Below are 26,652 nucleotides of genomic sequence, written 5' to 3' on the forward strand. Positions count from 1 at the left end.
ATTTTTGTCCTACTTTGTGTCCCAGGGTCTAGAAATGCCCGTGTCTCATCTACACTGTGGCTGTGACTCCTCCAGAGTCAGCAGATGAGTTATTAGAACAGCCCCCCACCCCACCCCACTGCCCTTCTCACCTGTCTCTTAGTCAGGAGACAGGATCTGCTACATTGTAAAGGACTCCAGCATCCCAGACACCCTTGCTCATCCTGCCTGCCCAGCTCTGTCACCATGTCCCTGACTCTGCCTACCCCTAATCTCCCTGCTCACAGATTGTATACACTCGTGCATGAATGCACCCTAAGATGGCCTGCTCCCGTAGGTTCTGGGAAAGCAGTACTGGTCGGAGTATGCTTGTGTGAGGCTACCCACTCCAGGGGTGTTCTCTGTCTCAGAGGAAAGAAGACACGCGTGGAGGTGGACTGTCCCAGCTTCCTTCCCTGTCTCATTATCCCCTTTCTGTCCAAGACTCACCTACCTGTCTCTGACCACTGCTCTTTATCCCAAGGCCTTGAGAAATCCAACCTTTTTGGTTGCCTCCCCAAGCACTCTGGGAAGGACTGTAGCCCCTTCAGATGCCTTCTGTGTGCCCCATTCATCCTTTACAAAGGGCTTTCGGGGTTCTACTTCCTCCATGTGCCTTATGACAAGGCAACGAGGCCTTCCGCAGCAGATGAGTGTTTCCCCTTCCCCCATGATAATGGAACTGTGGTTGTGGCAGCCTTTGCTCTACCAGGCAGTTGGGCCGGCTGCTGTTTATCTTAGGACGCCTCTGCCGCTCTCCCAGCCTGCCCAGACATGACCTCACCCTCTCCCAAATCATCCCTGGGAGACAGAATGGAGTCTCTGACCAGTGCTGCCTCCACTTCACAGATGGGAAAACTGAGGCACTGAGAGAGCTAAACGGGGGTGGGGGTGGGGGGAGAGGAGGGTAGGGGAAGAGAGAGGTGGAGAAGAAAGAGGAGGTCTTTAACAAGTGGCTCTGCACCCTGGGGCCTGATCTTAACCCTCTGCCAATGACTACAGTTAATTTGGAAATAGGAGGTCTTCAGTGGCCTCAAGTCAGAAGTGTCCAAGTGCCTGAAAATACTGTGGGCCACTAACAGTGTCCATCCAACCTCACATAGATTTCCTCTTCAGGGAGTTTGCATCAGCATCAGGGAGAAGAAAGGCTGAGACCAGTCCCGGAGGGCTGAGATCGCCTGCCAGTCAAGTCTACAGAGCACAGAAGTGGTTTTGTGGTGCTGGGAATTGAATCCAGGTGTAGTCTCCCCTCCCCCAGCCTGAAACCTGCTTGCTCAGGGGTGGAGCTTCCCGCTCAATCGTTCTGCCATGCCCACTGCTGGAACCTGCCACTTTGCTGTTTAGAGCCATACACGTGGTCACCCTGCTACTGGTCCCCGGGACTATTTGGCGGGAATCAGGCCCCCTTCCCCTGCTTCATAACTGCGTACGGAACAGTAAAATTGAGCTTTGATCAGAATGCTGTCTTAACTGCATTTCTTCCTCTCGTTGCCTAGCCCCTCTTCTCTTCCAGGTTTCTAAAATGCCTTTCCAGGCTAGAACCCAGGTTGTGATCTACTGGCCAGACACAACACCCAGGGCCTTGTGTATGCTAGGTAAATACTGTACCACTGAGCTATACTCCCCAGTTTCACGGTGTGTGTGTGTGTGTGTTCGAGTATGTGCAGGTGTGCTCTATGGACTATGGCTTTGAGACCCTACCTGGAGAACAGGTGGGTTGCCTGGTGGCGGTGTTCAGATAGTGCACAGCTTCTCCCAAGCTCTCTTGGCTTCTCAACAAGCATGGAAAAGGAGGGCTGTTACAGACCCACTGTACAGATGAGGACATTGAGGCCACACAGGGCACAGAGCAAGTCAGCCAGCAGAGGCTGGATGTCTGGCTTTTAAACTCCAGAGCTTTGTCAGCACCATCAAGCCACTGTCCCCCAAAGGAGGTACACAGAGCCAGCAGGAGGGGGGAGGGAAAGGGAAGTCTGGGATGGGGTGAGGAGCCCAGACTTGGCCTGCTTTGTGGATTCCTCTCAGCTGGCCCTGCCTTCCTGTCCTGAGTGGAGGTTAAAGAAGCTCAGAGGAAGAAAGGTCAGGCTGGGAGAGAAGCAGGAGCTGGCCAAAACAACCCACACCCTGTTCCTCATGGCCAGGCCCTGGACGCTGGGTAGGAGGGCACCACCCCTGCCCTCTAAAGATGGAGTCTGTTTCAGAAGCCTTGGAACTACATGGGGAAAGCATTGAGCACAGGATCGGATGCAGGCTACAGTGCTGACTTCAATCTCCCTTTCATTCATCCCCCACCCACCCCCATAGCTTCTTCTCATCCCCTGCCTTGTCCCACCTTGACCACCTGTCCCATCCCTCCTCTGAGGCTTGTCAATCACGTTCCCCACCCCCCACCCCACCCCCAAACCAATCCTTTAGCCTCGGACTCTTAAAATGCCCTGTGTCCATCGACCTAGACAGATCAGAATTTCTAACGCAACGTTATGTGCCTGAGCCATACGACATTCAGAGCATTTTAACGAAGTCAGAAAGTTATTTGGGGCCTATTCGTCGTGAGCACTTCTGTAGTTTATGATAAAAGCTGGACAGTGGGAGCGAACGGCGGAGTCTGGGCTTCCGTAATGTCATCGGACGAGTGACGCCATCGACCCTGGTCACAGTGGTGTTCATCACCCTACAGGCAGGATGACATCACCGTCGGAACCCGCGCGGACAAGTGCGTGCTGGGTGAATTAGCTAATCGCTGGGGGAGAGTGTGAAGTGAGGCTGAAACCCGGGAGAGGAGGGGGCAGAGGGAGGATCCCGGCGCCCCGCCCTCTCGATAACCGCTGAGAGCTGGCCAATCCGGGCAGGCCGCAGTGACGCGCAGCCTATCAGCGACCAGGTCTCTCCCGGAGGTTCCGCGTTAGTCTTGGCCCTCAAGGCAGGGGAGGGGGCGAGGGCGCCGCGGCCCACCGCAGCTCAGGTCCCGGCCGCTTGCCTCCGGGGGTCTGGCAGGTCCCGGCTTGCCACCTCCCCGGAGACTTGATGGCCACGGAGGGCCTGGCAGGGGCGCTTGCCACCGTGCTGGGGGGAAAGGGGTTGCTGGTGCAGAGCTGTGACTCGGAGCCGGCTGGGAAGCCGCTGCTTCCCGTGCGGCTGCGGAAGAATGTCTGCTACGTGGTGCTGGCCGTGTTCCTCAACGAGCAGGTGAGCGTCCGACCGGCCGCTGGCCTTCGGCTGGTCTCGGGAGCGTGCCGCCTGCCGTGATCTGAACAGGCGAGCCAACGGCCGGCCGCTGCCTGTATGTGGCGCTTCCCAATGTTGCAAAGCACTCTCAACACTAGCAGCTGAGCTGAGATCGTCCTTCTGTAGACTCTATAATATGGAAGGAGAAGCTGAGGTCCCGGGGCGGTTTATGTCATCCACTAGACCTCGCCCCCCACCAGGAGAGGCCTGTAATATGCCCCCTTCCTTTCCAGGAGTCTAGACTCTCCTGGTGCCACGGGAGGGAGAATAATGGGGAGCTTACATGCAGGCCTCCGATCCTGTGAGAGTTCTTTTTAGTGATCACCTCTGCACAAGTCAGCGGTATAAAATCCTGGCCAAGAAGGGGTAGGTTGGTATAGGGGTGGAGCTAAGTTTCAAAGCCTCAGACCCTAGATTGAGGACTTGACACAGGCGGTTTGTAAGTCCCATGGGAACAAGAACAAGTGGCATAAATGAGTCAGTATAGGAGTGGTGGCAGCCTTCAGGAGGAAGCCTCCTTAGAGCAACGCCCAAGGTCCTCAGCCCCTTTCTACAACAGAAGTCCCTCTGGGTTTGAGTTACAGCAAAGCGGAGACAGCCACAGCTTTCAGCCATATCAGGGCCTGGCTCCTGAGGATCCAGCATCCTAAAGGTGTCTGTCTACCAAGAAGGGAGCTTTGGGCCGTCATCCAGGTAGGGGCTACTCTTCTGAAGCCCCCAGACTGGCTGGGTAGGAGTGAAGATTGTCTCACTTCCCTCCCTCCCAGGATGAGGTGTTGATGATCCAGGAGGCCAAGAGGGAATGCCGGGGGACATGGTACCTCCCTGCAGGAAGAATGGAACCAGGAGAAACCATCGTGGAGGCCATGCAGCGGGAGGTGAAAGAGGAGGCGGGGCTGCTCTGTGAGCCAGTGACACTGCTGTCTGTGGAGGAGAGGGGTGCCTCCTGGATCCGCTTTGTGTTCCTCGCTCGACCAACAGGTATCCCCCATCTAGTGACATTTCTCACAGTCCCTCATCCTTAGCCAGCCATACTGTGGGCTTCTGCATATGGCCATTGACCTACTACGGGCTAAGAGCTTTGGGGGTCTCTCTCTCTCTGGAGTGTTGGGGTGAACATTTACTCTCTCAGGCTCAACCCTTCTCATACTGGTCCTCTCCCCATCCCCCCCCCCCCAAATCTCTCCTAGGCGGAGTTCTCAAGACTTCCAAAGATGCTGATTCTGAGTCCCTTCAGGCCGGCTGGTACCCACGGGTCTCCCTGCCCACACCGCTTAGAGCCCATGATGTTCTGCACCTGGTAGAGCTAGGCGCCAAATTCTGCCAACAAGCCATGCACCCGCTCATTCTGCCTCAAGAGCTTCCCTGCAGTGTGGTCTGCCAACGGCTGGTGACCACCTTCACAACAGTCCAGTCGGTGTGGGTGTTGGTGGGCACGGTGGGGACACCTCACTTGCCCATCACTGCCTGTGGCTTTACCCCTATGGAACAAAGGGGTGGCATCAAGGTGGCCATCTTGCGGCTCCTACAGGAGTGTCTGACTCTGCACAGTTTGGCAGTGGAGACCAAGGGGTTGCTTGGGTTGCAACACTTAGGCAGAGACCATGTGGACGGTGTCTGCCTGAATGTGCTGGTAACAGTGGCTTTTCGGAACCCAGGAATCCAAGACGAGCCCCCAAAGATTCGGGGTGAAAACTACTTTTGGTGGAAGGTATTAGAGGAAGATTTACAAAAACTGCTTCTGTACAAACTCCAGGAATCTTCTGTGATCCCCCTGAGCAGATAGAGAGATTCCAGCAGGGACCAAAAGCTGAGCTGCCCCCTCCCTCTGAGGCAGAGAAAAGGCTGGCAGTCAGGGATCTCATTGCACATTTTGAGGGGGCAGGGACCACACATGGAGCCCAAAGGGAGGGTACCTGGAATCCACCCTTTCAAGGGCTCCGTTCTGAGGGCACACAGTACTTGAACCCTACATGGCACCATCTTCTTTGTCCACTTTGGAAAAGGCTGCATGTCAATCCTTCCAACCCCATAGGAATGTAGAGAGGGGTGGGACGTGGGGGACGCATCCCTCAGGGCAGAGTCCTCATTGCTGAGTAAAAAGGTATTACTTAACCTGTCTACTTGCCTAAATGTCTGTGTGGGGAGGATGCGGGGCACTGTCCCAGGTCTGTCCTCACCGTGTACACACTGATGCCATGCAGGGATGTAGGGATCCTGAGGCAGACATCGATGCTCGCTGAAGCCTCCACCCACCCAGGCTCTCTTTAGTGTTCCTGTCCCGTCAGGGCGGGCGTGGGACTTTGAAGTGACCACACCCCTAATAAAAGCACAGCTCAGACCTGTCCAGGTGTTGAACGGTTCGGTCTGGTGAAACTGCCTATGGAACAAGAAAGAGCTGGGGATGACACGCTGGCCTCTGCCAGTCTTTTTCTCTTTGAGCTTCCTGGGCTCTGACCTGTTCCGTGTGCTCTCGGACCTGGCTTCTTGTTTTTTGTTCATGTCCCCCTGTCCTCGGTTCATGTCGCCCAGTCAGACTGTGAACTCTTATAATGTAGCTGGTCATGACCTTGACTCATCCAGATTCTGCAGAAGTCAAGCCCTTTTATCAACGGGTTACACTCCCAGGCCAGCACAGGATTCTGTTTTCTTGAGATAGACTCTGCCCACATAGACCAGGCTGACCTCAATGAAGTTTGTTGTGATCTTCCTGCCTCCGATTCTAGAGTCCTGGGAATACAGATGTGCTCCAGCATGCCAACGCCAAGCTGCTGCTGCTGCTGCTTATCATGAGCATCATCATTATTATCTGATGAAAGCGTTGGAGCTGGCGAGGTGGCTCTGCTCAGCAGTTAAGAGCATGTGCGGACCATTGCTGAGGACCTGAGTTTAGTTTCCAGTCCTTGCACCAAGTGGCTCACAACCACCTCCAGCTTCAGGCTTTCTGAAACCCTCTCTAGCCTCTGAGGGCACTCACTCAATGTGCACATCTCCTATGCAGACATACATAATTAAAAATAGAAATGAAAATGAAAATCAAAAGCAGTTGGAGCAAAGGAAGTGTATCCCGTGTTGCTAATCATCACATTAGATTTCTGATTCTGAGCAAGGAAACACACTTTCTAGCATTGCTTTTCACAGAGGACAGTAGCTTGAGGAGCCAGAAAAACTTCTTGATCCTTTCCCTAGTGCCCCAGGCCTCTTTGGTAACCATCTTGTCTGGTCTCTAGAGAGGAATTCTCCTTAGACTACCTGAGGACATAGTTTCCAAATGATAAACCAAAGCGAGGTATGATGGCACACACCTTTTACCCTAGCATTCGGGAGGCAGAGGCAGGAAGATCTCTAGGAGTCTATATAGCAAGTTCCAGGACAGCCAGTACTACATAGCGAGGCCCTATTTCAAAAACTGGAACAAAATAAATGAAGTCTTTTCTATTTTATTTTTGGAGTGCTGTGGGTTGAACCCAGGGGCTCACACATTTTGGGTTAAGCAGGCTACCTAATGGTCTTACTGAAAACCAAAACCTTTTATTCAGGTCAGGACTCCTCCAGTTCCTACACACACACAGAAGGGCAGTGACATTCACTGCCACCATTTAGCCTGGTGGTTTTTGATCCTGAGTACATATCACTGTCACCCAGAGAGTTCTCAGTTCTGTCCACCCACAAGGGTGACTAAGCTGCTGAAACCAGCTGGGTGCTGGGGTGTGTGTGTGTGTGTCCAAGCACATGAGCAGGCACATGCATGCACATAGCAAGAGGAGGAGGGTGTCGGGAGCCCTGCTCTATTGCTTTCTACCTTATTCCCTTGAGACAGGGTCTGGTCTATCACTGAACCTGGAGCTAGACTGGCACACTCCAGTGATCCTCCTGTCTCCTTTACCCATGGCTCTAGGACGTCAGATGTGTATGCAACCACACCTCGGCTTCTTACTTGGGTGATGGGAATACAGAGAAATCCATGGCTCTGTTGGTACTTTCTCTTACCCCCCGAGCCATCTCCCCAGCTGGGCACTGGTATCTCAAAAAGAAGCCTAGATTATTCTTAAAAGAAGGTCTTTTCAGATTTCTGCTTATGTATGTGTGCACACTCAAGGGCAGGCCCTCAGAGGCATCAGATCCCCTGGAGCTGGTGCCTTGGGCAGTCGAAGGCTTCCTTACATTGGTGCTGGGAAGCAAACTTAGGTGCTCTGCAGTAAGAGTGCTACTCACTAAGCTGCCTCTCCAAGTGGTTCTAGTAGGTGCTGTTGAAACCCTGCTGAGGACCTGCTTCTCAAATCTCCATTGCCCGACCCCCTGGATTCTCTTGATAATTCAGAATGCCCATTCCCATACCATTTAGAAAACAGCCAATAATAAAAAAAAAAAAGAAAAAGAAAAGAAAACAGCCGATGTGGGAGTTGGGCATCAGAGTACACACCTGTAACTCCAGCACTCAGGAGGCTGAGACGAAAGGGTCCCTATCCAGTTCAAAGCCATCCTGGACCTGTATAGAGCATGACCCTTTCTCAAAAGTCCAACCCACCAACCAAACATAAAAGGACCAAGTGTTAAGGACCAAGACCCAGAGCTTTACCCATGTCAAATAAGTACTATTTTTGTTTTTTGAGAGTTTCTCTGTGTAGCCCTGAGTATTTTGGAATTCACTCTGTAGACGAGACTCCTGGAACTCAAAAGATCCCCCTGCTTCTGCCTCCGGAGTGCTGGGATTAGAGGTGTGTGTCACCACTTCCCAGCTAAATAAGGGTTTTTATCCATAAAGGATACCTGTGGTTCTTTCCAAACAGCTATGTGTAAGTTTTCACCAGTCCCAATTGTTAGGACTGACATGGTCACAAAGCACACAGCAGCATACAAGATGAGGCTACCACACTGCCTGGTGACTCTTGGTGACTCTAAAGCTGGAAGGCTCAGTTGTAGGGGTAGGAAATGAAACAATGTTGCTCAGCCCAGAGTCACCTCCTGAGGAATATCAAAGTTGCAATGTCGGGACTCACACTGCCTCAGCTCCCTCTCCAGAGCTGGACGAGGAATTGAGTTGTCTTCCTTGGGATGAAAGACGGCCTACAGGGGCAGAAAAGCTTGGGGAAAAGAAAAGCAGACTGGGGAGAGTCAGCGTGTCCACACAATCACAATGTTTATTGCTGTGCTGTTGTGAAGACACCATGCAAATGCCAAAGTGCATTGAGTATTGCCCAGCCTCTCAAACGAGTACAAATCTCAAGAGTGTAGACCCACTCCACCAAGATCTGCTCCTGTCCCACACCAGCACCCATGTGTACTCACAGCTCTCTCTCTCTCTCTCTCTCTCTCTCTCTCTCTCTCTCTCTCTCTCTCACACACACATTCATTCATTCATTCATTCATAGCTCTCTCTCTGTCTCTCTCTCTCTCACACACACACACACACACACACACACACACACACACACAGGAGTGCATGATGTTCTTCGGAGCAGCAGAGACGTCCTCCCCCGCTGGGAGGAATGCGGGAGAGGTAGAGGTCATGGAGTTTCCTCCTCTTTCATGTCACCTCCTGGCAACCTGTGCCCGGCTTCAAGAGGCGGCATGGGCAGGAAAAGGAAGCAAAAGGGGCTCTGGCCTGCTCCTCCTTGCCCAGGAGGGAAGCCAACAACTGCAGGCCTGTTGTGAGGTAATGCCTGGCGCCACCCGAGTGCTCTTGCAGGTTGAGACAGATTCAGGCCGGGTGGGGTAGCAGCCCCAGCCATGGAGGACATACGAAGAACAATGCCAGAGCTATCTGCTTGTGTCTCGGCCTAGCCTCACTAGGCTTCAGGGGTTTGGAGTTGGGGTGCCCTGTCCCATCTGTACCTTGAGTTCCTATAGTCCCCAGGACCGCATTCCACTAGGACCCCTGGGCACTGGGCAGGATTCAGAGGGCAAGGCCCCCCATCCCTGGTCAATGACCTCTCTGCCCAGGTGTTTCGGACTTGCTGAGACGGGTTCAGAAGGCGCCAGAGAGGAACCAGCTGGAGCTGGAGCCTGGCACCCAGCTCCAAGGCTCTCGCCTGCCCTGGCTGCAGCTGCGCCAGGGCTCTTGTTAGCAGCTGCCCCCGCCTGGGCACAGAGCATACTTTGGGCCTCTGCCAGGAGGCAGTTGGAAATTTTGCAACAGCCTCCAGGAGGGTAGAGCAGGAAGAGGGGGCTTCCCCTCATCTCCTCCTCTGTCTCCTCCACTGCTGTTCATGAAGCCATGGAGAAACCTGCCGAGTCTTAGCAGCTTCCATACCTAATGTAACAGACAGGGTTCTTGCCCCCCCCAACCCCCCATCTCTCTGGACTGGATTGTTTTTAGCCAGCCTCAAAGGCAGCAGTTCATCTCCCTGGCCCCTGGAGTTGTCTCATGTTGTGGCCCTGGTCACAATATAGCAGAGATAGTCACGCAACACATGCAGGGCAGCATCTAGGCGCTCACTGGCCATCCTCTAGCTCCTCTAAAAGGCTCCAAGAATACCACTGCCTTAGGAGCCAGCACCTCCTTGAAACCTCAGCTCGTGGGGTCAACAGGTGAGGTGTCCTGCAGCTGAAGTCCCCGGCATGGAGGACAGAGTGGCAGCATGGCCAGGCAGGAGACTGCCCGTGGGCAGAAGTACATAGGCAGGAGTCTTCCCCCACCCATCATGCTCCTGGCTCAGACTTGCCCTTCTGGAGGTGGAGAGAAGTTCAGGTAAGGACCATGTGGGGGAAATTTGACAAAAGCAATGGCAGCCAGCTCCTTGCAGAATTCCTCAAGTACTACCACACCCTGGAGTAGGGTCTGATGGTCCAGACTGCGGAGAGACAGTGGCAGGTAAGGGACGATGGCATGGCTGGGTGTCAACAGGTGTGCTGACAGCATGACAGCCCATGTCCACAAGGCTTGACCCAGGGCCGACTCCTCAGTGCTGTCCTCCCAACCCCCGGGCACCCGCTTCCCTGGCTACTTACTGCTCTCTGGGAATCTGGCCCATCAGTTGCTTGCGTACCAGGAGCAGTTTGCCCGAAAACTGGGGTACCCTCTGAATTCTTTGCATCAAGTCACCGATCACCTAGATCCCAGAAAGGAGTAAGATGAGAAGTGACCATGTCCCACAGCTGCCCCTGACTCTACCATCCCATGGGAGGCAGGAGGACAGGACTGGAAAACCTGTGCTTTTCCTGATACTGGAAAGGGTACCAAGCCAGTCCCGCCCCTTGCCTTGCTCTGTCCTTTCCTGTCACACCCTCATCCTTACCCTGACAAGCACAGAGAACAGGCTCCTGCAGCCAGGGGCCAGGCTGATGTAGGGATCCAGGAGGTACTCATGGATATGGGGGTGGGGGAACAGGGCGAGCCGGGACAAGACTGAGGTCACTTGTAGGTTCAGGCTGTACGGCTGGAGGGAACAAGATGGACAACGCTGAGGGCTGGCAACCGAGGCTGAGCATGTTTGCACTCCCCAAGCGAGGCGCCTGGCTGCTGTGAGTGTGTGCGGGGGTGGGAGGCTCACGTGATATGTCTATGTCATGGATTCCCTGGGGCTGAGGGCCAGAGCATGTTAGGGCGTGTGAAGAAGAGGCGAGACAGGGCTTCCCGCCTGGGGAAAGGTAAAGGGGCTATGGAGCTGAGGAACCAAAGAGGGGTCCACCCTGGTCACCAGCCCCTACAAGGCCCAGCTGAGAGCTTCCCTAGGCGTGGTCTTTATGGCTACCTGATCCAAAATCCGGGCGATTCGATCAAAGAGCACTTGGAGGAAGCGACCCTCAAAGAAAGGCCTTTCAGGCTCATGAGAGTCCAAGGGTGCTGGGCCTAGGGGCCAACCCCAGTGGGCCACACGGGAGCTGCACTCCTGGAACTGAAGCAGAGGAGAGGTGGAGTTGAGTGAATAGACCCAGAAAGGCCTAGTTGAGGGACCTTATAAAAACAGTGTGGGGTTGAGACTGTATCAGGGGGATATCAAAGAGCCTAGAAGGGGAGGGAAGCCTTCACTCACCAAGCCGTAGGCATCGTGCACATATGTGTCATATCCATTCTCCTCCAGGAAGGCTGATGTCTTGGCTTCCTCAGGGACCAGGCAAAGGAAGCTAAGAGACAGGGGCCTAGGTGTGGAGGCGCCTCCCCAGGTTTCCCCCACTCTCTGCTGTTCACAGGGTCCCAAAGAAAGAATATAATTCAGGTGACTCCGACTGCCTAACCTTCTTCCCACCTGTTAACAATCTCCGTCACTGCTGTTTTGCCATCCGAACTGGTGGCGGGAGCTGGGGGAGGCTTTGTGGAGGGCTGAAGGCCAGAATCGAGGAAGCCATCGGTGAAGTAGGGGTCTTCCTCCAGATCTCTGCAGGCAGGGAGATCACCATGCCCCGAGGAACAGATGGATGAGTGGGTGTGCATGCGTGCACTGATGCTGGGCAGCACCCTGCCTCCCTCTCTGCTTCACTTACAGGGTATCCTCATAGCTCTCCGGCTCCGGCGAGCCCCGGGCCACGTACAGGCGGCCCTCGAGGTTCTGCAGGACCAGACTGCGGATGGCCTGCTCATGGGGCTTCTGCAGCAGCTCCTCAAATAGCCTCAGCGTGGCAATGCTGATCTAGAACGAGCGAGAGGGAAGCAGGGACCCTCCTGTCACCCTCCTAGCTTCTCTCTCTCTCTCTTTTCTTTTTTTTTTTTTTTTTTTTTTTTTTTCGAGACAGGGTTTCTCTGTATAGCCCTGGCTGTCCTGGAACTCACTCTGTAGACCAGGCTGGCCTCAAACTCAGAAATCCACCTGCCTCTGCCTCCCGAGTGCTGGGATTAAAGGCGTGCGCCACCACGCCCGGCTCTCTCTTTTCTTTTAAAGACAGGGTTTCTCTGTGTGGCTGTCCTGGCTGTTCTGGAACTCACTCTATACACCAGGCTCGCCTCGAACTCAGAGATCCACCTGCCTCTGCCTCCCAAGTGCTGGGATTAAAGGCACGAGCCAACACTGCCTGGCTCCTCTTAGCTTCTCAGTGCCTGAGAACCAATGCCAGATAAATTCCTCTAAGGTGGGGTCACTTCCCTTGTTGGCTAGGGGCTAAAAATCAGTTTTCATCTGATATGCCATCTCAGGTAAATGCCTTGGCTTCTCTGTGCCTTGGTTTCTGAATTAGAAGAAAAAATGGGACTACTTCACAGAGAGCTCCAATCTCCAAAAGCTGAACTCATAGAAAAGCAGATTGCAAAATACACAGAAAACCATGACAGAGACAACACGGCTGTCAATCATATACTGTCACTGCTTTGGCTTGAGGCCTGAGGCTGAGCCACCTGGGCCAGCAGGAAAGAAGCTCTGGCAGCCTTGTGTGGGCTGTGGTACAAACTGAGTTGAAGGCTTACCTCGTCAGAGAGATGGTCACAGTGCATGATGAGGTGTGTACCCAGAGTGTGGGGGCTGTCCTCTATGGCTGCAGGACGCTGGTCAGTGCCTAAGAGGAAGGTCATGGCCTCCTGCAGCAGTGCAGGGGAGCGCAGCTGACGCAGCAAGGCTGTCAGCAGGGCAGTGGAGGTCAGGATGCTCTGCTCAGATCTGTGGGGACAGGGGCAGAGCAGGGGTGAGTGAGTGGGCATGCAGAACCTTTCCATTTTCCTTCCATTGTTAGCTAACACCCCCACACACATACCTGGCCCCATCCCTCATGAGGTCCTATAGTTAAGGTGGGGAGGCTGTGCTCCAGCCCACGGCACTTAGAGCCTGGTAGGGTGGGCTGGACACAGACAAGAGCCATGGACAAAGGACTGAACAGACACTTACACATGCAGGAGCTGGGGCTGCAGGGTCTCTACAAACAGCTTCTCAGCCACAGCCTTTGCCAAGGCATCTGCAACCACCTAGGAGCCAGAGAGCATGTCTCCTGCATTCAAACCCCATCATAGTCACTCCTAAAAAAATCCTGTGCCCTCACACAGCCCCCAGATATGTCCGAGAGCCCTGGTTAACCAGGGCCAAGCTGGCATCTGGCCCCAAGTCACCGTGTGTCAGCTCTACTACTCCATCACTGCCATGAGACCCTCGTGGAGAAAGGAAGAACCCTGGTCACACCTGCCCCACTCACCGTGTGTGCCTCTGTGATGAGGTGGTCGCAGTAATCAAACCAGCCCAGGAAGGCAGCCAGAGCCTCCTTGCCAGGGAAAGCGGTCTCATCAGATGGGGCACTGGGCAATCTAAGAGAAAGGGAAGCGAGAATCTGGAGAACGGGCAAAAAAGCTTCAGGGTCTTTCTGAAAGATAGCTGAGCGGTGGTCTCCATCCCATCTGTTGCTGTGGTCAGATTGCAGAAGTGAGGCTCCTGGGAGGCTGGGAAGGGCCCTTGGGACTGGCTTTCCCCCCAGGAAGAAGGGAGCCAGACCAGCAGCCTCTGAAGGTATTTCCCAGTCTCCCTAGGTCAGGAACCCACCTCCAGCTGATGCCCTCTAAAGTGGCAATGTCTGCTGGGTCAAGGCAGGCTGGCATGGACCGGTACAGTTGGCAGAGGTGCTCAGCTATCGCCATACAGCAGGAGGTACTCTGTGTCAGGTAGGTGGCAGCTGCTGGTGAGGCCACGCTTACTAGCAGCAGTATGTTCTCCTGTGCCTTCAGGGCCAGCCGACTCTTCTAGGAGATGGGAAGATGACGTCTGAGACAACAGTTCCCTCCACCCCTCCCACCCTTGCCAGCTCTGTAGTCAGACCTTGCTCTTGCACAGTCCGAGCAGGGAGGTGATAAGATTGCTCTCCCCAGGCCCGTTTTCTGGCCCCTCAGTCTCAGCGGGCAGGTGGATGCTCAGTGCTGGGACACCACAGTGCTCCTTATCCAGTCCAGGATCCCTGTTGAGAGCATCACTGTGGGGACAGTCCTTGTCCCTGTAGCCAGCTATGTCTTTAGGCGGAGCTGTAGACTCTCTGGCTGTTTTCTTCTTACCTATAATCTTTTTACCCTGAAAGAAGGTGGGGTGAGGCCAAGGTCAGAAAGGAGATCACTCCATCCCACAAGGTGCTTCCTTGTGAGTCCAGGGTTAAGAGTCAGGGGTAGTGGAGCACCCCTGTAATCGTGGAAGGCAGAGAGAGGAGGGTCACAAGTTCAAGTCCAGCCTGGACAATACAGTCTCACTGTGTATCCTGCCAGACATCATAATACATATTGTAACTTCAGAACTTGAGAGGCTGAAGCAGGAGGATTATAAGATTGAGGCAAACCTGGGGTGTGTGTGTGTGTGTGTGTGTGTGTGTGTGTGCGAAAACAGATAGATATACAGACAGACAGACAGACATAGCACCTGCCTCCAACAGCCAAAATAAGGGCCAAAACAGATGGCTCATCAAGTAAAGGCATTTGCTACAGGAGACTCAGCGACCTGAGTACAATCCCCAAAACCCATGTAAAAGTGGAAGGAGAGAACTGACTCTACAGACTTGCACTCTGACCTAAACATGCTCATACACACTCATACACACACACATGCACACTCACACTCACATACAGACACACACACTCACACACATACTCATATACACATGAACACCCACACTCACACATACAAGATAGGGGCTGGAAATATGGCTCAGTTCGTATGGTGCTTGCCTAGAACACATGAAGCCCTAGGTTCAATTCTTAGCCCATAAACTGGAACATAGTGGTACACGCCTACAACTCAACGCTAGTGAGAAGAGTTAAGAGGAATCAGACATTCAAGGTCATCCTTGACATGACACAGTGAGTTTGAAGGCAGCCTGGACTATAAGAGACACCTCCCACCTCGCCCCACTAAAAATCCAACATGCAGGAAAAGAATGGGAAACAAACAAACAAACAAAAAACCACCAAGACTCATCCCAGAGTGCTTGTGGGCACCGACTTCTTCTGCTTCCTCTGCAGGGTCGAGAGGGCTTGCCTCTGGGGCAGTGCACCTCACTCGGTCCCCCACAGAAGCACTTACTTCTAGAATATAGGCCAGCAGCTCTGGATCCTGCTGTATCTTAGAGCAGAGGACACTGGTGAACTGAACTTCTTCCTTTTCTGTGAGGGATCCAGGGACTGTCCCTCCAAGTCGGAGAAGTTTCTGAAGGGGAAGAGCACAGACGCCCAGAGGGATGGGTGTTGGAAAGGGAAGCTCTCTGCCCGACGCCCTCTGAACCCTTGGTCCTCACCTGCACAGGCCTGTGCACACTCAGGTAGTGCAGCAGTGGGTGCTGCACCTGGCTCAGGACCTTGCTGAAGAACTGGAACACCTGTTGTCGCATGCCTGGGGGGTACTGAGACAGAATATCCTGTCAGAGGCCTGAAACCATCCTGTCAGCGAGCCACTGGGCTCAGAGCCTTCTTCCCTTCCACACAGTGTGTAAAACAGATCTTCCCCTCTTGCCCCAAACCCCTTTCCTGAATTAGCTCCTTTCATGACTGGGTTATTACTGAACACGGCACTCCATCTGTATCTACTGGTTTTGTATCTGTGGGTTCAACCAGCCTCAGATCAAAAATATTCAGAAACACGTACAGACCTTTTTCTTACTACCTAATTACTGTAGCTCCATAAGTTTCATAGTATTTATATTTATTAATTATAAGCAACCTAGAGATGACTTAAAGGTACAGGAGAGCCAGGCAGTGGTAGCGTATGCCTTTAAATCCAGCACTCGGGAGGCAGAGGCAGGTGGATTTCTGAGTTCGAGGCCAGCCTGGTCTACAGAGTGAGTTCCAGGACAACCAAAGCTATACAGAGAAACCCTGTCTCAAAAAAAAAAAAAAAAAGGTACAGGAGATGTAGGCTATCTAAAAACACAGTCTTCTCTGGATATCTGTGGGACATTGGCTCTGGGAATCTGTCAATCATCTCTCTGTCCCTCTCTTTCTTTCTGGATCCTATGTAAAATTTTATTTTATTTACTTTGTATATGTATGTGTGCACACATACATATATGTGCCACACTGCACATGAGGAGGTCAAGGGAAAACTTGCCATTCTCTCCTACCATGGGGATCCCAAGAGCTAAAATCAAGTTGTCAGGCTTGGTGTCAAGCACCTTTCCCACTGAGCCATCTTGCTGGCCCTCAGATCTCATTTTATAAGTGACTTGAACAGCCACAGATTTTGGATCTGAGGGAAAAAGTAGCAGGGTCCTGGGACCAATCCCCTGGGATAACAAGGACCCAGTGTGTGTGGCTATCCTGGCCCTCAATCTCGGCACCGAGCACCTTGAATAGAGCCCAGCAAATGGCTGAGTGATGGAGTGAGCTATGGCAATTAGTCACGGGAATTGTTCCGTTAGATGGAGGAGCACTGGTAGGAAAGCATGGTATGAGGGTTTGACTGGGGTGGAAGTTTCCAGATGCCCAGGAGCATTGCCCACCTCCGCTTTGCCCAGAGTGCACAGGGTCTCCAGGATCTTGTGTTGTAGCAAGTATTCCAGACAGGGTCCAGCCTCACCAGAGGATGCCTGCTGCTTCTCCTCATACACCAGGATGTCCAACATCTGCTTCAGTCGCCAGGGGATATCTGTCTTCTTGGCTGGGGTGTTTTCATCTAAGTGAGGTTAAAGACACAAGGGTGGGTGACGGGAGGAGCACCAGACCCTCTCATGACAAGCCCAGAAGAAGTCATGCCTGAGATGGGCTGAGTGCCACCGGGAAATGGAAGTTTGCAGCTGATACTTGTACACTTAAAAAGACAGAGTGGCCGGGGATAAGGCCCTGGACACGAGCTGCTGGATGGGAGTGTGCTCGATCCAGGGTGACATTGTGTACAGCAACATTTCCTAGTAAAGTGAGGATAGGGACCCCTTAGGAGCCCACAGGAAGGCACGAGTCCATAGAATATCCCTATCTATTTCAGGCTTCAGTGCGCAGCTACAGAGCCCAGTGACTGCCCAGGCCACGTTTTATCAGCTTCCTTCCTAGCATCTCCCAGGGCCTGGCCTTGCCCCTTTTTCATTGTGGGGAGTCACAGGAAAGCACAGACAATCCCTGGGTCAGATGGGTACTGCACCTAGGTAGAGAAAGGTTCCCAGCTGGCCTTGGAGCACCCCCTAGCTTTCCTTTAAGGCAATGGCTGTTAAGCAATGCAGCTTGCTTCACCCTCTCCCTGGAACTCTGGTCTAGAGACCACTCTAGAAATTAAAGGCCTAGATGCAGAAAAAGGCCCAGATCAGGTGGAGGGCTCTTAAAACAGCTTTAGGCTGGGCTTGGTGGCATAGACTGTAATCGCAGCTTCTCACAAAGCTGGCGAGGCAGGAGTATTAAAAGTTCAAGGCCAGTCTAGACAACCTAAGTGAAATCTTGTTTCAAAATAAAAATTAAAAGGGCTCACAGGATGTAGCTCAGTGGGGCATGGAGGTAGGAGGGTTGCTCTGGGTTCAACCAGTTCCCAATACAGAGAGAGAAATAGCATATGACTTAGTATAAAAGACTGGCTTCCAACTGGAAAGAAATTCTTCCCCCACCCCAAAACATCTGTCAAGAGACCTTTATGGATGTCACAGTTGAGAGAGATGATATTAGAATCAAGTGGGGAGAAGTCAGAATTGCTGCTCAACAGACAACACAGTTATTTACCCTTCAATACAAACAGCCCTGTCTCACTGTCCATATGCCCAGACTGAAGGAATCCTGGTCTAACAGAAACCCCAAGGTCCTCCCCAGAGTGCTCAAAGGCCATTTTAATCTCATGGGCTGACTCAAGCTGGAAAGAAAGCCTCTAGAAGTCATAGGCCCAAACACAGTCTGAAATCAGGGAGATGGAAAGCTAAAGATACAGGATCTGGTTACCTGGCAACCAGGCTTACTGATTACTAAGCACCCAATCAGATTCTGAACCTCTCTGCATCATGGAGTGTTGGCGCATGAATGCTTTGGCCCTTTGGGATATCAGTTGGGAGAGAAGGCACCCAAGAATGGTCCAAGCCTTAGCTCTCCTTAAAAAAATTTTTTACATTTATTTTATGCATATGAGTACACTGTAGCTGTCTTCAGACACCAGAAGAGGGCATCAGATCCCATTACAGATGGCTCTGAGACACCATATGGTTGCTGGGAATCAAACTCAGGACCTCTGGAAGAGCAGTTAGTGCTCTTAACTGCTGAGCCATCTCTCCAGCCCCCACCTTGTACTTCTTAAGGTAGCCATGGCAAAATCATTTATTACACATCTTTCTCCTTTCCCAACTTTCTAAGACAAGGTGTCATGTATCCCAGGGTAACCTTGAACTTCTGATCCTCTTGCTCCCATGTCCTAGGCACTTGATGACAGGCATGCACCATCGCCTGGTTTATGCAGTGAGGGTTGAACCAGCAGGTCTCGGTATAGGCTGGGCAAGCATGTTCAGCTACATCCAAGCCCTGCTGCATTTCCTTTAATCCACAGTCCTAGTGACAAGCACTTGGGATGAAGGCCTAAGGACTGCACCCAGTCAAAAACTAAAGCAAGCAGAGTCACCTTGACCACTGAGGTCCCCAACCTCCTTGTTCTCACTTATCACTCACACAGCTCCTCCTCCAAAAAGGTCAGAGTGGGGTCAACAACTTAACCATGAAGACCAGCAACCACTAGGACTCCTGGTCTTACTCCCATTTGTCTGTATCTCTAGCTCAGCGATGATGGCTCAGGACAGAGATGTCCTGGTGTCCAGAGCCCTGACATGACCTTCCCAAGACACCTGTGGTCATTCTCTACCCATTCTCCCCACCTCTGTCCTCGGGTCCCAGGCTGGGGAATAGCAGGCTTACCTGTGCTCTCGATATAGTAGTGTGTGATGCCTTTCCAATGCTCCACGAAGGCCTGCAGCAGGTCAATGCTGGGCTCCCGCTGCAGAGAGAGCAGACACGGTCTTTATGGGGGTGCCAACCAAGGGCCCACTAGCACCAGCACTCACAGGAACAGGCCCATGAGCCTGACCAGTGTCCAGTGAGTTCTAGGTCCTAGAAAAAGCATTCTGTCCCCATCTTCTCAAAGAGAAGAGTAATTCATCTCTCCAGAACTCAGCAGCATAGTCTCCCACATGTCCCTATCCCACAGGCAACAAGTCTGTCCCCAACAAGTAAGCATGCTGAAGGAGGAATAGACACAAGTATTTCTGCACAGTCCATAATCCATAAGCATGCTACAACAGAGGGCCTGCCATCAGTACAGGGAGGGGCACATGAGAAGAAAGATAACGAGAATGATACACATGGAAAACGCATGTGAGTTCCTCTCTGTTGGAATCCGGGAAAGCCTGTGTTCAAGGACATGGTAGGCTCTATCTACTCAGACAGATAACACTTCTATACCCTATAAAGGAAAGGCCTTACTTATAGAGAGCTTCAGTCCCAGACCGAGGTCTACACCCCTAAATCTAGGGGCTTCAGACTCTGTTCTCTGCAAGCCCCTCAACTCCCCCTCCCCCAAAGTATTCTCTCCATTATTGGTTGATGTCAGTCATAGGTGCTGCAGTAGAGAGAGGAGCTCACCAAGATGCTAAGCCTTCATGTCTGAATGAGCAGAGGGGTTCAGCCTTCTCGGGAAAAACTAACACCCAGCTAACTCACTCCAGTTACTCTATTCAAACTTACAAGGCTAACTGGGGCTGGGAAAGGTTCCAGCTACAGAGTTATCTTGCCCTTTGCTGCTCCCACAGGAATCTCAGTCCCTTTAGACCACGCCTAGCCATAATCAAAAGGAAGAACTCCAGGTTTGCCAGGAGTACCTTAGGACCACGGTCGGTGGAGCTGCAAGCTCTCACGTAGCACCAAGTGCAGATTCTCTAAAGACATTTCAAGATTTGGTCTCATAACATTTTCTAAGCCTCTACTAATTGACCCAAACATAGCAAAGGCTTCATTGAAACGTTTTTACTCAAAGGCATACACATACTCAAAGGCTTTACTATACATATCTCTACACTCCAACCCCGCTCTCTAGCGGGCACTGGCCTTGAACCGAGGGTGATTAAATGGCCTGAGAAAAACAAAACAAAACAAAACAAACAAACAAACAAACAAAAAACCTTCTTTCCTTGTACAATAAATGTTTTTAGGGAGAAATGCAGAAAAGAACCGACAGTGGCTTCCCAGCCCTGTCTGACACAACCATAATGCACCCCATGCCTAAGGTTTGGGAAACACTGCAGAGAGGGGTTAAACAAGACAATGAGTTGGCATGCCAACACAGATGAGGGAAAGTTCAAGATGAAAAGCTACAGACAGTTGCTAGCTGCTGAGAGCCTGCGAATGTCTTCCCCAGGGACTAACACCCTGACAGATTATCCAATACCAAATGGTCAGCCCCTAAATGTGCGCATATGAGCAACATTGGATGGACTCAACAAGGTGTGTGTGTGTGTGTATGTGTGTGTGTGCGCGCGCACACATGTAACAATTAAAGAAGAAGAGGTCATTAGTGTAAAAGGGGCTGGGGACATGGGAAAGTTTGTAGGGGGAAGTAAGAGGTCAAAATGATCTAAATACAGTACCCCTAAGAATCTGAAAAAAAAAAAAAAACCAACATTTTTAAAGGAAAAACTACTTGTTACCAGGACAGGAATGCATCAACTGTCCCTGCCATGGGTGTTAACTTCCTCTAGGTCTCTGTTCAAGCCAGTGTCCTGGGGGCCATTGCTCCTTTACTCTTGTCTAGGTCCTGAGATTCCTCCATGAGGTCAGTGTAAGGGCTGGGCAGCTCCATAAAAGCCTTGGTACCACAGAGAAGGCATCTTCTAGAACCAGTCATTTGGTGTACATCTTGTGAGTGCCTTCTAGGTGCAGGCTGCTGTGCTGTATGCCACAAGCAATCTAGCTAACTAGACCTCCAGTAAATAGGCTGTCACCAAGAAAAGAATACAAAATTGCACCCCAAACCAGTCGTCTCTGAGGAAGCAGCAGAAGTGGAAAGGGACATGGTAAAGGGAGTCACTGCTAGGGGCTAGGGCGATGGCTCAGAGACAAGCACTCGATGCTCTTCAAGACGACAGGAGCTGGCTTCCCAGAACCCATGTCAGATGCTTCACAACTGTGTGTAACTCCAGCCCCTTGGATCTGACCCCCTCGTGTAGCTTCCACGGACACCTGCACACATGTAGCCTAGATTTGCATATACGTATATATATATAGTAAAAATAAAAATAAGTCTTGGGCTGGAGAGATGGCTCAGCGGTTAAGAGCACTGACTGCTCTTCCAGAGGTCCTGAGTTCAAATCCCACCAACTACATGGTGGCTCACAACCATCTGTAAGGAGATCGGATGCCCTCTTCTGGTGTGTCTGAAGGCAGCTACAGTGTACTTACATATAATATAAAAATAAATCTCTTTAAAAACAAAAGTCTTGGGCTGGTGAGATGGCTCAGTGGGTAAGAGCACCCGACTGCTCCTCTAAAGGTCCAGAGTTCAAATCCCAGCAACCACATGGTGGCTCACAACCATCCGCAACGAGACCTGGCGCCCTCTTCTGGAGTGTCTGAAGACAGCTACAGTGTTCTTACATATAATACATAAATAAATCTTTAAAAAAAAAACAAAACAAAAATCTTAAGAAAAGAAGAGCTGCTAATGGATCCCTTTCAAGATCCTACCAAAGAACAAAAGCTCCAAGTGGATCAAATTTCGGCAGTGCAAGGGGGACGGTCCCCAGGAAAGATCTGGGCAGAGGGCATGAGGGGAAAGGATACGAGGAGCATGTGGGTCTCCAAGGCCAAGTCAAGAAGCCTGTTTTTGTTTTTAAGGCAGCAAGGTCGGTTACAGTTTCAGAGGAGTTTTGGAAGGATCTGTCTGGGAGTGCCATAGGGAAGGGGAGACAAAGGAGGAAAGCGTTTAGGTGGCCATGGCAACAGCGGGAGTAAGGAACAACTAAGTCAGAGACCTTGAAACTCTCCCCACCCTCCTTGCAGACAGTAGGCTCCTCTTTCAAAAGTAATTGTCACCATGTGTGGTGACAGCAAACCTTTAATCCTAGTGGTCAGAAGGCAGAGGCAGGAAGATCTCTGAGTTCAAGGCTAGTGTGGCCTACAAAACAAACTACAGGATATCAAGAACTACAAAGAGGGATCCTGTCTCAAAACTAAAAAGATTAGATTTAGGGTCAGTGACCCTTCCAGAAAGGCATTACCCACAGTCCTTCAAGATACTTCATCCCAGGCTGGTAAGGTGTCCTCTGACCTCAGACCCAGGACCTCTGACCTCCACATGCATGCTGTGGCACACCCCTCCCCCCATCCACACTAAACAACTGTAATAATAAGATACTTCACCCTAAAGGAGCAACCCAACTCATCATATCCATTTGCCATGATTATTCAGGCTCTGATAGACTGCGCTTCCAGAGGGCAGGGCTGCGGGGGTTTTTCATTTGTTTGTTTTCTTGATTTTTTTTTGTTTTGTTTTTGTTTTGTTTTTGTTTTTTTGTTTTTTTGAGACAGGGTTTCTCTGTGTAGCCCTGGCTGTCCTGGAACTCACTCCATAGACCAGGCTGGCCTCGAACTCAGAAATCCCCCTGCCTCTGCCTCCCGAGTGCTGGGATTAAAGGCATGCGCCACCACACCCAGCTTTGATTTTTTTGATACAGGGTTTCTCTGTGTAGCCCTGGCTGTCCTGGAACTCCATCTGTCAGCCAGGATGGCCTTGAATTCAGAGAGCTGCCTGCCTCTACCCCCAGAGTGCTGGGATTCAAAGTGTATGTTGCCACGGGCCAGTTTAGGGCTGTTTTTTTTTTTTTTTTTTTTTTATCTGGCAACCCCAGAGGGCTTTTACCAACTCTCAGAAAGCTCCTGAAGACACTCCTGCCATTCTTTCTTGTCCTAGAAAGTCCTCGGCCAGCACCCCGGTGAACTCAAAGCTTCTGTGAAAGGGTGTTATCTAGCCTTAGATTTCATCTGTAAGTTCCAAAAAACTTTGTGCCAGACTCAGTGAAAAAGAGATGCAGGGAAGGGGGGGGGGGGGGACAGCCATCAAATCCTGGGGCAGATGAGAGCAGGGCAGGGCTCTCCACCTGCAGCTGCTACTAGATACCAGACCAAAAAAACTACCAGGCAAGTTCCTCTAAACAATAGCAATATTTTTAGAAAGAGCCACAAGGATCTCTACTGTTGGGTCCGGAAGGGGCAGAAAGTGGTTCATATTCGACTTGATGTTCCAACCCGAGGGAAGACCAAACTCCCCAGACAGTGGATGGAGCTGAAAAGAGATTCCTATGTGGCATAAAGCATATTTTCTGAACATGGTCTGTATGTCGCACACTGCAGGTAACCTGCCTAAAAATATGTCCCTCCGTTCTCTTCATCTGCAGCCCCTGGTGCGTCAGCTTTCTGTACTCAGAGTGTAAGCATCAAGGATGCTTAGGGCTGTCCCCACTGCCAACCCTCCTTGACAATTGAGCTGTGACCAGAAGGATGAATTAGTATATCAGATTGCTTTCTAAGATGACACTTGTTTTCATTTGGGACAGGAAGGAGAAGAAAAGGTGAAAAGGTCTTTTTGGAAACTCCCTCTTGGGGGTACCCTAGGACCTGTTCCTCACAGCAGAGCTGGACAGTGGGGGGGGGGGGGAGGTTACAGAGGTGCCTCCCTCTCCTTTAACCAGTTCTCCTAAGGCTGAGCCAATTGATAGTAACAATAGCAGCCTGGCATGGTGCTTTCATCCCAGCACTCGGGAGGCAGAGGCGGGTGGATCTCTGAGTTCGAGGCCAGCCTGGTCTACAGAGGGAGTTAGAGAATACAGGGCTACACAGAGACAACCTGTCTCAAACAAACAAACAAACAAACAAACACCAAACAACAAAAATAATGAAGGTTCTCACTGAGGGGGTGGGGGAGGTGGAGTCAGACCTAAGATTGTTTCTCAGGACACAATTTGATAGACTAAATCCATCAATTAGACAGTGTTCTTATACAATGAGAAAAAATAATTAACTTTTCAAATCGCTTCTCGCAAGGCTGCTGTATGAAGTGGCCAGAGACAGGCACTCCCAGAAAAAGGGGCCTAAACACAAACTGAGAGAGAGAGAGAGAGAGAGAGAGAGAGAGAGAGAGAGAGAGAGCGCTTTGCATGGAAACCACTCTTCCATGCAAGCCCCTCCGGCAGGCTGAAGTCCCGAACTCAAGGTCAGCTGGCTCAGTGGCCTGAGATAAGCCTGCAGAGGGCTACTTCCGGGTTCTCGCGACCACCCACCCCTGCAAAGGTCTCTATCACCTTCTTCCCCGGGACTTATGTCACTCAGGGCTGCAACTCCCATGCTAAGAGGGAACTCAGTGCGGGAACCCCTGCTCCCAGTAGTTGTCTGGCAGCTAAGAGAGGAAGGGGAAGACTGTTGTGAATCGCAGGTGAGGAGGAATGGAGGAACGTCAGGAACGAGAAAGGAAGGCTGCCGGGCGGAGGAGGAGGCGTGGGGGCAGATCTGGGAGAAAGGGCTGGTGACAAGGGAACCTTCGGGGAGAGAAGAGTTACAAAGCTAGCGGAAGCTCTCGGGGCACAGGGAACGTTAAGAGAAGCCGAGCGGAGCGCAGGCTCGGGGGACCGAGGCGCAGGTCAGGGAGTGGGACACAGGAAGCACAACAGGAAGCAGTGCGGAGGCCGGATCGAGGGATCGGGACTCAGGATCAAGGGAGCGTGGCTCAGGATCACGAGAGTCGGGCTTAGGATCGGGAGAGCGAGGCGCAAGATCCAGGGAGCCGGTCGGTCTGGAGAGAACCCGGAGCTAGGCGCTCCTGGCGGCCGCGACGAGGGACTGTACCCGAAGACGAGGCCCGGAAGCGGCGTCGGGGCCAGGGGAGGGGCCCTGCCCAAGGGGCCCGCACCTCACCCGCCCGCCCCCCTGCCCGCGCCCGCCCCTCCGGTCCGACCAGGGCCCGGCCTCACCGCCCCCACGGCCTCCTGCAGCAGTGCCCCGAGCCGGCTCAGCATGATGGCGGCCCGGCCCGGCTCGCGGCCCGGCTCCCGGTGGCGGCGCAGCGGTGGCGGAGGAGGCGGCCCAACGGGCGGGAGGCGGGACCCGGTTCTGAAACCCCGCCCCTGCCGGAGGGCTGGGGGCGCTCTCAGCCCAGGGCTGGCCAGGTCCTGATGGAGGGCGGTGGGGAGCACCCTGGGGCGCTGATGACCTAAGGTTCCTTTGAGTAACACCCTGAGACTTCTAATTCCTCGTGCACCCTCACAAACCTACCAACACAGTAGCCCCGGACACACACGGCTCTGGAATGTTTAAAATGACCTGGCCCTGACAAGCTGTGTCAAGGACACTCCAGAAGGCAAAGACATAGTGGGAAGAATTGACGACATGTTTAAATGTCATGGATTAGGAATATTGGGATAGGTTATGGCTAATATTAATTTCACCTTGTTGTTCAGTACTTTTGGAAAAAAAAAAAAAAAAAGGTCGTTATTGGAAAAGATGTCCTCTAAGGTTTGCTGTTTGATTAGGAATTGATCCGAAGAGTCCCAGCAAAATCTGTCTCATGTCCCCCGTTCTGGAGGGAAAGAAGGCAATTGGGGTACACCTGCAATCAATTCCAGCACTCAGTAGTATGAACAATTCAAGGAGGTAGTGAGATCCTGTACCAAACACATACACACAGACACACACTGATACACACTGACACACACACTCCGAACACAAAGATACATGCATACATACATACACACACAAGTTCACATACACACACACATACATCATACACACATACCTCTCACACAATTACAACACACTGACACCACACACACATACACACACACACCACTGAGAGAGAGAGAGAGGTTGAAGACACGAACTGTTTAAAACAAAAACCAAAGCAAACAATAAAAAACAAGGGCTGCATGAGGCTCTTGGTTCAATCCTCAGTATCAGATAAGTAAATAGATAGATGGATAAATAATACATAATTAAATTACATAAAAATTATGTAAATGTATATGGGTATTTACATAAATTATAAATGATTAAATTACTTATATCTATCTTAAATATCCAGGATATCCTAAAACTCACCATTATTTTTGTTCCAAGGCTGGAGATTATAGGCTTGTGTTACCATCCCTGGGCTGCACTGTAAATTCCAGGCCAGTCTTAGAAACATAGTGAGACATTAAAAACAAGAGTTGGGCATGTAAATTGCACTTGATGTCGCATGCCTTTGATCCCAGCACTCAGGGAGTAGAAGCAGGCAGATCTCTACTAGTTCAAGGCCAGCCTGGTCTACAGAGCAAATTCTAGGACACAGAAACCATGTCTTGAGAATGAAAAAGGAAAAGGAAACAGAGTTGACATATTGGTTTTTTTAATTATCAGATATTTTTGTTGTTCATTGATTTCATGACTGTAAAGTCAACTCTTGTTTTCTTTTTTCAAGACAGGGTCTCATATGGACCAGGCTAGACTCAAACTTACTGCGTAGCTGAGGTTGACCTTGAACTCCTAATCTTCCTTTCCTTAGTGTTGGGATCCGGCATATGCCTGGTGTGTCCACTGCTAACAAGAGAGCC

General features: G+C 51.6%; 2 protein-coding genes across 6 annotated transcripts; one reads left to right on the forward strand and one right to left on the reverse strand.

The window, feature by feature from the left end:
• The first annotated feature begins 2,912 nt into the window (after positions 1-2,912).
• Nudt18 (nudix hydrolase 18) lies at positions 2,913-5,358 on the forward strand. Of its 3 annotated transcripts, none has more exons than XM_021182037.3 (3): positions 2,913-3,204; positions 4,011-4,224; positions 4,434-5,358. In XM_021182037.3, the coding sequence occupies exons 1-3, from the start codon at positions 3,043-3,045 to the stop codon at positions 5,027-5,029; spliced, it is 972 nt and encodes a 323-aa protein (XP_021037696.1). In that variant the 5' UTR covers positions 2,913-3,042; the 3' UTR covers positions 5,030-5,358. The 3 variants fall into 3 exon arrangements, with proteins under 3 accessions (XP_021037696.1, XP_021037699.1, XP_021037698.1); XM_021182040.1 differs by lacking the exon at positions 2,913-3,204 and adding an exon at positions 3,278-3,298; XM_021182039.3 differs by lacking the exon at positions 2,913-3,204 and adding an exon at positions 3,348-3,936.
• Positions 5,359-8,366: 3,008 nt separating this feature from the next.
• Fhip2b (FHF complex subunit HOOK interacting protein 2B) lies at positions 8,367-25,153 on the reverse strand. 3 transcript variants are annotated; one of them, XM_029469238.2, is made up of 17 exons: positions 25,036-25,153; positions 18,938-19,016; positions 16,567-16,739; positions 15,367-15,471; positions 15,156-15,278; positions 13,911-14,156; positions 13,638-13,831; positions 13,297-13,405; positions 12,996-13,072; positions 12,581-12,770; positions 11,668-11,813; positions 11,433-11,561; positions 11,220-11,310; positions 10,938-11,081; positions 10,482-10,622; positions 10,195-10,295; positions 8,367-10,037 (listed from the first exon to the last, which is right to left on the reverse strand). In XM_029469238.2, exons 1-17 carry the CDS (start codon positions 25,078-25,080, stop codon positions 9,899-9,901), a joined length of 2,232 nt encoding a protein of 743 aa, XP_029325098.1. In that variant the 5' UTR covers positions 25,081-25,153; the 3' UTR covers positions 8,367-9,898. The 3 variants fall into 3 exon arrangements, with proteins under 3 accessions (XP_029325098.1, XP_021038026.1, XP_021038027.1); XM_021182367.3 differs by having other exon boundaries at positions 13,638-13,834; XM_021182368.3 differs by having other exon boundaries at positions 13,638-13,834; positions 16,644-16,739; positions 25,036-25,092.
• Positions 25,154-26,652: the final 1,499 nt, after the last annotated feature.

This window comes from Mus caroli, unplaced genomic scaffold (assembly GCF_978045245.1).
Source record: "Mus caroli unplaced genomic scaffold, Mus_caroli_1 scaffold_12, whole genome shotgun sequence".
NCBI classification, from domain to species: domain Eukaryota; kingdom Metazoa; phylum Chordata; class Mammalia; order Rodentia; family Muridae; genus Mus; species Mus caroli.

What these genes read in the sequence shown, in the direction of transcription:
- Nudt18 (XM_021182037.3), top strand. Translation starts at nt 3,043, where the DNA reads ATGGCCACGGAGGGCCTGGCAGGGGCGCTTGCCACCGTGCTGGGGGGA. An exon ending in CCGTGTTCCTCAACGAGCAG is followed by an intron (nt 3,205 to 4,010) that starts GTGAGCGTCCGA and finishes CCTCCCTCCCAG; the next exon opens with GATGAGGTGTTGATGATCCA. An exon ending in GTTCCTCGCTCGACCAACAG is followed by an intron (nt 4,225 to 4,433) that starts GTATCCCCCATC and finishes AATCTCTCCTAG; the next exon opens with GCGGAGTTCTCAAGACTTCC.
- Fhip2b (XM_021182367.3), bottom strand. Translation starts at nt 25,080, where the DNA reads ATGCTGAGCCGGCTCGGGGCACTGCTGCAGGAGGCCGTGGGGGCG. An exon ending in TGCTGGCCTATATTCTAGAA is followed by an intron (nt 14,157 to 15,155) that starts GTAAGTGCTTCT and finishes ACCTTCTTTCAG; the next exon opens with GGTAAAAAGATTATAGGTAA. An exon ending in GTGACCATCTCTCTGACGAG is followed by an intron (nt 11,814 to 12,580) that starts GTAAGCCTTCAA and finishes CGCTCGTTCTAG; the next exon opens with ATCAGCATTGCCACGCTGAG.